Below are 11206 nucleotides of genomic sequence, written 5' to 3'. Positions count from 1 at the left end.
GAAAGTAAGACTCCTGGCTCATCATAGTCATCCATTAATACACAGATGATTTGGGTGGGATGAAAAAAAAGATAGTATCCCATGTGCCAAACTCATTCCACTTGTGGCTCTTTCTCATTTTCTCTCAAACATTTCTTTCACTCACCAAGTGGCCAACTTGTTTAATCCTCTCTGGTCTTCACAGCCAGTTGGTCCCTCAAGTAACCCAGTGCAGTCTCCAAGGAGGAACCACAAAGAAAGGGGTATACTGAGATCACCTCAAGCAACTAACTCTTGAAGCAGATGACGTATTCCTAATTCTACTCACACCTTTTTGTAAACCAGAGTTTGTCGTGATAGAGAACCCCAAAATTTCCTGATGCATACAAAATAGCTTCATAACAGAAAGTGGGGAGAAAGAAGGCAAATAAATGATTTTTTTAAAAAAAATTTAAATGATGACTACTCGAAAGCAGGCAAGCATTTTATGTCATCTAGGTGTGTATCTAGTCCACAGTAAGGAAATGACTCTTGTAAAGTGAACCTCATCTAATGTGTAGAGTATTTGGCTACTCAGACGCTAATGCCAGGTATAAAACTAGCTGGATCCCTAATATTCTATTACAAGAAGCATTTCAGTTTATTTGCTAAATGTGTTTTTAGAACTTAGTATATTGACAGTTATGTTAATAAGCTAGTGTATAATTATAGAACTCGAGAAGTCAGCAGGCATTTTCAAATACACCATCTCATTTCCTCCCCACAGTTCTGAGAGATTGTCGAGGTAGGTAGAGTTATTTTCAGTTTCTTGACACATCCCTGCTTCTGTAGTGAAGCACATAGACTTGAACTGGAAGTATGAGGCTGAAGAGGACCTGGCTGAAGGTTGTCTTCTACACACACGCGTGCGCGCGCACACACACACACACACACACGTGCCAAAACACGAATTACCTTGCTGGTAACAGAGCAGAGAAAGAAAGGCAATTCCGTAAATCCTTTCAATTAGAGTGAAACAGCACAGCCTTCAGAATTAAGAGACTTAGAGTTATAGTTCTATTTTGCCACCTTTTTAGCTTAGCAGGTCTTTTGATTTGTTCATTTGTACAGCGGTCACCAAAGTTCTTTTTGGTTCTAAAACTCCATTATTCCAAGTTACTCTTAGTGATGTCAGTATGTGTGTGTGAGTACAAGCACCAGCATGCACAAATAATATGTGTATGTATATATGGTGACCACCTTAGTAGATTTGACAATGGGTAAAGGCAATGAGTTATAAATCTTACATATTTTCCTCCCTCCCTCCCTCCCTCCCTCCCTCCCTCTCTCTCACACACAGTCAGAAACAGGGTTTCTGACCTACCTGGATGTGTCAGTGGGGAAGATTGTGGCAGCTCTGAATGCTCGGGCTGGACTGCTCCATGTCATGACCCAGAACCCTTATAATGCTGTCATCCATCTGGGACACAGCAATGGTTAGTCCCTGGCTGAACTTTGACTCTCTGATCATCTTGACCTGCTTTTTTTTTTTCTTTCTATATTTGTACTTCCTCTCTGTTTTTTTTTTTTTTTAGCCAGGCAACTCTTGGTTGACCTCACAGATTGCAAAGACCTTGTCAGTTTACAATCCCTTATTTTTTTATTTTTTACACTTGCAGCACCTGGTCTTCCTAGGTGGTCTCCCATCCAAGTACTAACCAGGCCCGACCCGGCTTAGCTTCTGAGATCAGACAGGATCGGGCTTGTTCAGGGTAGCATGGCTATGGACTAAATTTTACATATTTTATGAAAACCACAGTCTTTGAGTTTGAGGCAGAAGGAACATTAGTTCACCTACAGTGTAATTTTCAAATATCAGTTCATTGGAATTCTGTGTCTGCAAGGTAGATTTACATCTATGCGAGATCTAACCTTCATTTTGTTTTCATTATTTTTCTCTCTATTGTTTGTGGATTTTATTAGTTACCGGAGCAAAAACATGAAACTAGTTTTTGGCCAGAAAAATCCTATGATGCTTTTTAAAAATTATTAGTCACTTGTATTGGAATAACCCAGCTTATGTTTGAGGAATCCAGTTTATGGAACAATTTAACTTGTGTGTTTATGTCTCCACAGAGGACGTCCCAGATTCTCCACCTGGCCACAGTTCCCCTAAAGTTGCTCTTCTTCCGCCCGTCCTGAAAAAAGTTCCTTCGGACAAGGAGAAAGAAGGCCAGGGTAGCCCCCAGCCCAGCCCCAGGACATTTTCCCAGGAAGGTAAGAAATGTCTTTCTCCAAGTTAGTGCTCCCCAAGGAGAGTGATTTTAAGAGAAAGGAATCTATCCTGGACTTAACTAATATCTTAGATTTTGTTTAAGTCAGTACCCCTTGGGTTAAATTTTGGAACCAGAGCAGTTTCTTGGTTCAGAAGCTTGATTCAACATTGGCGATGACATTGGATCTTAATAGAGGACCACACACAAAGAACGAAAAGCATAACTGAGACGCCAGCCCAGAGGTCTCATGTCTTTGTAACAGTCACCATTAGATGCGCCTACACTGACTCCTAGCATATCAGGAGTGCCTTAAATATTATTTGGTGACTCATTTGATGCTACTTGTACGTTTCTAGGTCCCATTATTTCCAAGAAAAGCTTCCCCTGGTTGTGAATGATCGTTGCTGTGGTTCAGGAGAAGTCCACCCAGGCCCGAATGACCTTGGGGCTCACTGTGCTTGCTCAGTCATGAAGTCAGATGTTGCTCATTCCTAGAAGGTGGCATCTGCATGGACACGCTCAGAGCATCATTGTACCAGTTTGCTCCTTCTAATTTGTGGGTTAGAAGCAGAGCAAGATAGTCCTGGGGCGTGTATGCCATCTCCCAGTCAGATCAGGAGCGGCAGTGAGTGGAAGGGAAGCGTGTTTGAGTGGCTTCTGCACCCCACCCCCCCATCTCTTTTGCCCACCTCCCTTATTCCATTAAATGCACAGTTAACTCTTGGGTTCTGTCTTTCATAAAGTATAATGTGATTACTGTCTTTAAGCCCCATCTGTAAAGAAATTCCAGAGCCACACAAGTCATCGTGTCCAGATGGCTCTTATTGTGGGTTGGGGTTGCTTTGTTTTATTTCAGATTTGCTTGATGCTTTAGAATTTTTTGACCTCTTGCCTCTGACAGCTTCCTACATTGGCCAGTTTTCTTTTATTGATGGTAGTTTTGAAATCATTAGGAAGTAGTTCTGAGTGCTGTCTTAGTGATTCGGGAATCGAATGAAAGAAATGACACTGCCTGCTTTCTCATCTCTATTCTGCAGATTTTTTTGGTGGGTACAAGCTTTACCCACCTGTTGGCCAAAAACAAAAGAAGGTGGGATTTTGACCAAAACTGATAAACCACTTCTGTCACACAGAGAAACCAAAGCCGTAAAAGGTGGCTGGCATGTACAGTCGTATTATACATGGTAAATAAACACAGGGTCAGTGTTATAGCCACAGCCTTTGGAAGACTTGGTATAGAAAGAAGAGCCTTTGGTGGTGCTGGATCAGAGTGGCTTGAGCCAGCAAGTGTCCCTGACAGCCCTGGTCATGCCACACGGCCCCTCCCCTGTACCTATGCTCATTTTCCTTCTGTAACTGCTGACTTTTTCGCTTCATTTCTAAGGAAACTTTGAAAATGTCTGAAGGAATCATGGGTGTGTGTAGGTGGGGGAAGTGGTTAATTAAGAATGCTCATCTTTTCAAAAGCAATTGAAATATGGAAGGATTAAAAAGAAAAGGTCAAGGTTGAATAATAATTAACATTTTTGAAGTGATATTTTCTAGATGCCTATATGATTCAAACAAGGCCTAGAATAACCCACCAGCCTCATGAGTAAGAATGTGTGTACAGAGCCTGTATAGTTCACAAAGTGGGTGACATACTAGATGCCACCACTAGCATGTCCTTAGTCGTTTTGAGAATGTCATGGGTGGGTTCTCTCCACCGGAAGTTAAAAATGAGAGTTGCTCCTTAGACATTTCAAAGCTTGAGAGGTAAGTGTTTGATTCCCTTCCTCCCTCCCCATAAAAGCAAACATTATGAATGGTACATGCCTCCAACTTCCCAGGTAGATGGTAGGGAGTATAGAGCTGTGGAAACCAACACTTTCCCACCTGGGATCTAGAATAAGTTAATCACAGAATTATTCTGGTATCACTTGGTACTGAAATTAGAATGAAAATATACATTTCTAATGGCCGAGGTGGTAAGATTTTGACTTCAGTTCATTTATCAGCTTGCCCACTAAGCTGGCCCAGGAATGAGAGCCACTTGTGAACCCTGTCTTTCTTTTTCTTTAAAAAAGTGTTCATGATGTGCTCCTATTTTCTTGTACATTATTCATGCTGGTTACTTCATTTCCTTGTTCTGTGCCTCCCTTTGGACTAGCGTGCCCAACTAATTTCTGAAACAGGTAAACTGCTGTGATTTTGGGGGATTATTCCATAGTGAATGTGATCTTCATTAATCCATCCTGGAATCAAAATGGTAATGTTGGGGCCTTTTTGTTAGTACCTTTAGGGAGCAGATTCAGAGCTCACCTCATTTTGCACGATATTTCCATAATGTTGGCTGTTGAATTCTGTAGACGATGGTGCATCTGTTCAGGACCAGCACTATAGGTTCCTTGAATCCTAAGTGGGGTGGGTAAGCTGATATTTAATTTTTAATTTTTAATGTTTAATATTAATGTTTAATATTAATGTCAATACATTGATGTATTTGCTAATATAAAGGGTAAAATGAATCCCTTTTCCTCAGTAGTGCAAAGAGGAGATTATTACAAAAGACATTCAGATCATGACAGTGACAAGCCTTCCAGTAAAGAGAAAAGATCTTCAAAACTGTACTCCACCATTGCAGAAGAAGAGGTGAATGCAGTTGGGCACAGGAAGTCGCAGCCAACAAATGGTTAGAGCCTTTGATTATCATCCCTCACTGCCCCAAAGCTTATGAACTGGCACTAACAAAAACAAACTTTAACCGAGTAACTTCTGTCCTGGGACTAGGATAATTCAATTCATACTACTGATTTTTTTTTCCTAAATGGCAACAGGATGGTCCTTCCATTTGAGGCAAAAAGTTTTTCACTTAAAATTTTAAATTAGGAATTCTTATGAGGAAGATCAAGTTATCTTGGAGTATAGTGATGTGTCCTTTCAAATTTTTGCGATTATGTCGGTTTATTTTTCTATGTGGCGTCACGTCTCCTATCCTCTTCCTTTTTCTCTCTGTTCTATTAGATTTAAACTAGGATTGGATCAGAAATTCTTAGAGTAACACACTTTGTACCTTTAGGGAATATTGGCTTAACACTTTACATTATTTTAGAAAAGAATCAATAAAAAGCCAGCTACTAAATGAAGACCTTGTGTCATATACGTGATCTTTCAATTGACATTTTATGACCTTTTAGTGAGAAATGTCAGTTAACTTTTTAAACTCTAAGAACAATTTATTCTATTTCACAGCAGTTACTCTATGACGTCTTTCATTTGACACTGTAGTAAATTCTGTAATGTTCTGTTCAGGTGAGGACTGTCCCAAGAGACAAAAAGGAGACATTTCAAATCAGCTTTAATCTCCAGTGAGAAATTTTAGAACAATCATTGCTGATTCAGAGAGGAATTTTCTTTTTTGTGACTGATTACTCTTGTAAAACTTTATCAGAGGTTAACATATAAGTAAATTGGCTCTAGGGATGAAGAGCATGGCACAGCTTTCTAGCTATAATTCCACATCCTTCACTGCCTCCTGAGAAAGTACCCCAGAAGGCAAGTCAATGGGAGTGACCTTATTATAGGAATAACTTCTTTTGCAAAAGGATAAACCATTCTCAAACTTGAGCACACTTTATTATTGATAATAAACCTCTTTGACCCTTCTTACAGCTTCACAACTCAATGAATTATGATTCCTCAAGTAGGACCTATTGTTTTGAGGACTCTCTTTGACATAGATTTAAAAACAAAAACAATAAAAAAGCATCTACCAACTTCCACCAGCAGCAGTATTTGGAGCCAGCCTTCTTCGCCAGCACTGTTGGATGAGCCATGTGCCCTGACTTGCATGCTGGTCAGGTGCACACTAACCAGATGATGGGGTGGAGTTTAGGCCAAGACCCATAGCATAAAACGAAGTCTGAAGGTCACGTATGGATAGACCATATTGTTTGGGCCAGGTAGCACCTGCCTAGAGAAAACCCACTGGCTTGCTCCTTCACTTGTAAAGGATTTCTTGTGTGGTAGACATGTTTATAAAAAGGTGATTACAGTAACTCTTCTCTCTACAAGAGATTTTTCTCTGATATTTTCAAGGAAACCTGTTATCTTCAAGTTATAGAAAAATTATATAAATGAACACCTAAGACCTTTATTTTCTGAAGAGAGGCAGAGTTACTTCTTAGAATATATTAAATCAGAAGCTCTATCTCTGCATTGCTTCTTTGAATTAAGACACTGAAGGTCACATAGATATTTCTAGATTTGGGAAATTTACATTTGAACTATTATATCAGTTGACTTATGTTACTTGGTTATTAACAAAGCACCCTTGATGCAATGCAAGTTCTGTCTTCATTAGGCCATTAAAAGCGCTTTTTACACAAAAGAGGCCACCTCCCGGTGCCACACCAATTATCCTAAAAGGCCTTGAGTTAGAGTAAAAAGAAGATGAAGACAGAGATAAGACAAATCTTAAAAAGGCAAGAAATTCTGTGTCTGTCTTAGATTTTCTCATGACCTCTTTGCTTGAAATTCTGATTGTGATGGGCTATTGTCAAATTTCGATGGAATTAAATTGGACCACCTTGTATTTGCTTTTCTGCCTTGATTTTTTGAGATACCAGAACAAAAAAAGTAATTTTACAGGAGCTTCAATTAAATTTTACATGTAACATAATTTTATTTTGTTAGTGCCAATTTTTAGCACTTGACTGTTTCACCCTTGAGAACTGCATAGCAGTCTGCTTTCTGAATAGTTTCTGGTTAACAAATAGCACTTAGCAGAGCAATTTTATTAAACCATTGTCTGTATTTTCCTTTAAATCTTTTAAAAGTAGCTCTGTGTACTTTCCCTTAAATCTTTAAAAAGCAGCTCTATTTATCCTAAAACAGCTCTCTGATTTTCCTCAATCACGTATCGATGAAACAGAGGCTATTGTTCTCAAAGCACACTGCATATTTTTATCATGATTATCATTTTTTAATTGTGTGGTTATTTCAATATTGATTTGACAGGTAAAATGCTTTCTTTTACTAGAAATATTTGTAACTGCATCTTTTGAATTTCATATCATTTCCCTCTACAATTAATTCTACTCTGTGATGTTTTCATTAGAACATGTTTCGTTTTCTTGAAGAAAATAGTTGATTTTGGCTTTGTATGAACTGTAATGTATCCTATTTATATAGGCCATCTAATTCTGAGTTTGTTTTTATGTATCACTTGCTTCTTCCATAATTCAAAATATAGCCAACAAATATTTGGCTATGGCTTATAATCTGTAATCCAGTGCTCTAGTCTACTTTTTCACCAGATCTGGATTCTACTACCCCTATATGAGTTCTTCAAAAGAAATATAACAGTTAGTTGGCATTTTTGGCTCTTGCCAGAAGGTGTAAAAAATCAGGGCTGACTACCGAATATTATTTTAAGGTCATAATGTTTTTCTTCTGGAAAATGAGGATGTCAGTGGAGCTTAAAATGGAGAAAAGCTCAAATTTTCATATGAATCTCTAATTCTGAGTTTATATGCATGTTTCAGAAGCTTTAAAATTAGCATATATATTTGCATATATATGCAAAGTCAAATCATCTTCAAGAATGTTTGAGCCTCTGTGCCAATTATCACCACTATAAACAGGATGTGAATATATTTGAAGTGTTTGTGTTGAATAAATTACCTGTTTACTTACTCAGGTATCTTATAGTTTTAATGGTATATGGAGTAGTAATAAATATGTATATAGACACATGTATAGAGACCCTCCAGGACTTTAACTGTATGAATACTTGCCTTGAATAAGTGTTACGAAAACAATTTGATTTTTTTTTTTACTCTGTATAAAAAACATCAAGTCAGGCTGCCAAGAAGGTTCATCTGAATTAGTAAAAAGTCTGAATTTTATAAATATTTTTAAATAATTTCTGAAGTTTGAAGTTTCAAGCAAACGTAATCTTATTTAGGCTGTCCAGTAATGGGATCCTTACCAAACCTACTTCAATATCATTGTAATTAGCATCCTAATTAGATGCTGCCTAAAGACTGAAAAACAAACTTGACAAACAACATTCCCCCTAGAAAGTTGTTTGTAACTGGTGATCTGGATTAACAGGAAGGTAGGAGGCTGGGAGACAGAGTGCTTTGGTTTCCAAACTTAACTGTGTTAGTTGTGTGACCTTAGTTCCTTAACCTCACTATGCCTCAGTTTTCCTATCCGAGAATGGTGCTGCCTATGATACTAAGGAAAATGTCAGCCTGGTACGAGTCTCCTTATCACATTCACACTCACATATGATAGAGTTTAGTCAATGAAAATGAATATTTTGGGAATGAATTTTTAAATAGTGTCATTGCCATAGTGATCTACTTTGGCAACCCTCTAGAAAGGACATGTTATTATTCCTCTCAGTGACTGGATTGGATGAATTAAATTGTTGCTTTCATGATGAGTACTGAGTCTATGCCACCATCCCAGAACCCAGCCTGGTAACTTGTTAATGTTTGCTATATCCTCCCATCCCCCAGCCCGAGGACTCAGAAGCCCAGTGTCACTTAGCTAGAGACTAAAGGACAGGCTGCTTTTTGTGGGAAGATTCCTGTGTTGGATTTCTCTGAATGTCAACCAGCCCTGCTACAATCACACTGGTCCAGGGTTATCTCAGTTTTTATCTATGACATAAACATTTTCGATTGCATGAATTTCTCCATTTTTAGAGAGTACTCAGATGTCATATCACATAACATTAATTAGACCTGGGATTTCCAAGAAGCTAAAATATTGAGAAGGTTGAAAAGCTTTTTAAATCTGGGAACTGGAGCAAATATGTTTGCTCTGAAGACAAATGAGCAATGTATCACCATATCTCTTCCCTTGAACCTGTAGTTTTGGAAATTTATTCTTGAGTCGCTTGATACAGAAGAGCAGCTTATTTTGGTTTTAAAATGGAATGAATAAAATTTTCTGTCAGATTTTGCTAATAATGCTCTATTTTGAGGTTAAATTATTAGAAAGGTGTCTTTCAGATGATGTCATTATAAATCTACTTCCTCCTGTTCATAGTACACACAAAAGTTGAGAATTTTAAAGGACTCTGTATTACTATCAAATCAGTTTTGTGATAAAGGGCGAACTATAGAAAATTATGTACCTTTTTCCCAGAACCTGGCTTGTAAACAACTTTCAAAGAACCAATCAAATGAGTACATTCAATTTTTTTACTCTATTCTAAAAAATAAAAATCAGTTATGATATTTATTCATTGCTTCCTCCCCACCCCAAAAATAAATAAATAAATAAAAACTGTTGGATAAAAGAAGTCAAATTTTTTTTTAATTACTTACCTTCATTATGAGATTTGAAAGGTTTATTCTTTTCAGAATTTGCAGTAATTTCAAGTTAATATAATTAACTAAACATTTAAATTTTTATTGTCTAGAGATCAGAATCAGCCCTGATAGCCAGATTGGCAAGAGAAGTACTTTATGATGTTTGCACTTTTACTATTAGGTTCCATTAGCTTTTACTTCCTGAAACACTTTTTAGTGGATTAAACATTTAAATAGCTAGTTCCTGGCAAGATGAGTTCTTTAGCATAATGATAAAATTAAAATGATCAGAAGCATCTACTGAATCCTATTGCTTTTCCAGGACCTGGAAATTTCTGAGTGATGAGGCAGCTGCACTCTTCTTTCAAGCCAAATAGAGTGCATGGGTTTGGTATTTTTAGCTTAAGTGGTGTGTCTATATAATAGACTTGGTAAGTAATAATAACCCTTATTACTTTGGTATATGGCACCAGAACCTTTTCCCAAGGTATAGTGGCATTACAGCTGTGATCTAGTTGGGAAAAACATAAGCTTTGAAGAGAGACGTAATTTAAATTTGATTCCAGGTATTACAAAACCTATCTTCCAGGATAGTAGTGAAGAATAGCAATAATAAAAACAGAAAGTGCCTGACATGGAACATGACAAAGGCTCAGTTCCAGCAAATATTCTTCATCATTGCTTTGTAAAGTCTCAGCGAATCCTTCATGTTTATATGTAATCAGAATAGGCAACGATAATGGCAGTTCTTCCTGGAGGCTACTTCCAAAAAGATTGAATAGACCATAGGCGGTATTAATTCATTTTCACAAGACTTTAAACTATTCATCTAGAGAGTGAAACAGGTTTTCTGTGAGACAGAAAAGTCTGACGAAGATGGCTGGGACCTTTCCTTATATCTTGTCCCAAAGTAGAAAATCTCAGTCAAACCTAAATGTCCTGCAGAGGCACCAAAGGGAACATCTGTCCAGCAGTGACTCCTCAAAGCTGTTTGCCCTGTTCTCTCTAATGCACAAGGGGGCAACTGTGACAGGAGGTCACCTGCACATTAGCTTCGGAGCGCTTCTCCTTCCTGACATCTCCCTTCACTCCCTCCCTTCATCCTCACCTTCTGGGGTCTTCACCCTCAGATTATCAACTGTATCTATTAGAGGCTCACCCTCTCGTAGACTGGAGTTTTATATGTTGTTTTAATTTTTTCCATTTCGTTGGTGTAATTTCTGTCTGGAATCTAAATATAATTGGTAAGTTGTTTCTGAGACAGTTCATCCTGAACCCCCTCACTCTTCAGGGCCCTGCATCTCATCCCATTACTGGTGAGGTCACTGGTATTACCTTGTTAATCAGTGATAACTTCCTTTTCTTTCTGTTTCAGTTTCAAGGAGAAGCTGGGGCCAGCAGGCCCAGGAGTATCAAGATCAAAAGCAGTGGTCCTCCAGTAAAGACAGCCATCAAGGCAGCAAATCTAGTGACTCTGGGGAAGAAGCAGAAAAAGAGTTTATTTTTGTGTGAAGGTCACCACACAGAAGTCCCGCCGTGCAGGGCACTTTGTTAGCCATCAGAGAAGAACCCAGGGCAATACTTCCCACTTTCTATGCACTCTTCTCTTGGTGCTCTTTTTTTTTTCCTTTTCCTTCTATCTCTTCTTTTTTTTTTTTTTTT

The 11206-nt window shown here is 38.1% G+C and overlaps 1 protein-coding gene and 1 pseudogene across 7 annotated transcripts in view; one reads left to right on the top strand and one right to left on the bottom strand.

Moving 5' to 3' along the window:
• The window catches only part of CARMIL1 (capping protein regulator and myosin 1 linker 1), a 262767-nt gene extending 251567 nt beyond the window's left edge, over nt 1-11200 (top strand). For 4 of the 7 annotated variants that reach the window (XM_025052169.1, XM_015595507.2, XM_015595504.2 and 1 more), the window contains 3 exons: nt 2095-2235; nt 4756-4905; nt 10920-11200. In XM_025052169.1, the coding sequence (XP_024907937.1) occupies nt 2095-2235; nt 4756-4905; nt 10920-11056 (428 nt within the window). In that variant the 3' untranslated portion in view covers nt 11057-11200. The remainder of the gene's footprint in view (nt 1-2094; nt 2236-4755; nt 4906-10919) is intronic. The other 3 variants (XM_015595506.2, XM_015595505.2, XM_015595503.2) reach the window with 2 other exon arrangements.
• On the bottom strand, nt 1629-1747 carry LOC112469140 (annotated as a pseudogene).
• Nucleotides 11201-11206: the final 6 nt, after the last annotated feature.

Source organism: Pteropus alecto, unplaced genomic scaffold (genome assembly GCF_000325575.1).
Source record: "Pteropus alecto unplaced genomic scaffold, ASM32557v1 scaffold106, whole genome shotgun sequence".
In the NCBI taxonomy this organism is placed as follows: Eukaryota; Metazoa; Chordata; class Mammalia; order Chiroptera; family Pteropodidae; genus Pteropus; species Pteropus alecto.
This window is presented reverse-complemented; position numbering and strand designations above follow the sequence as displayed.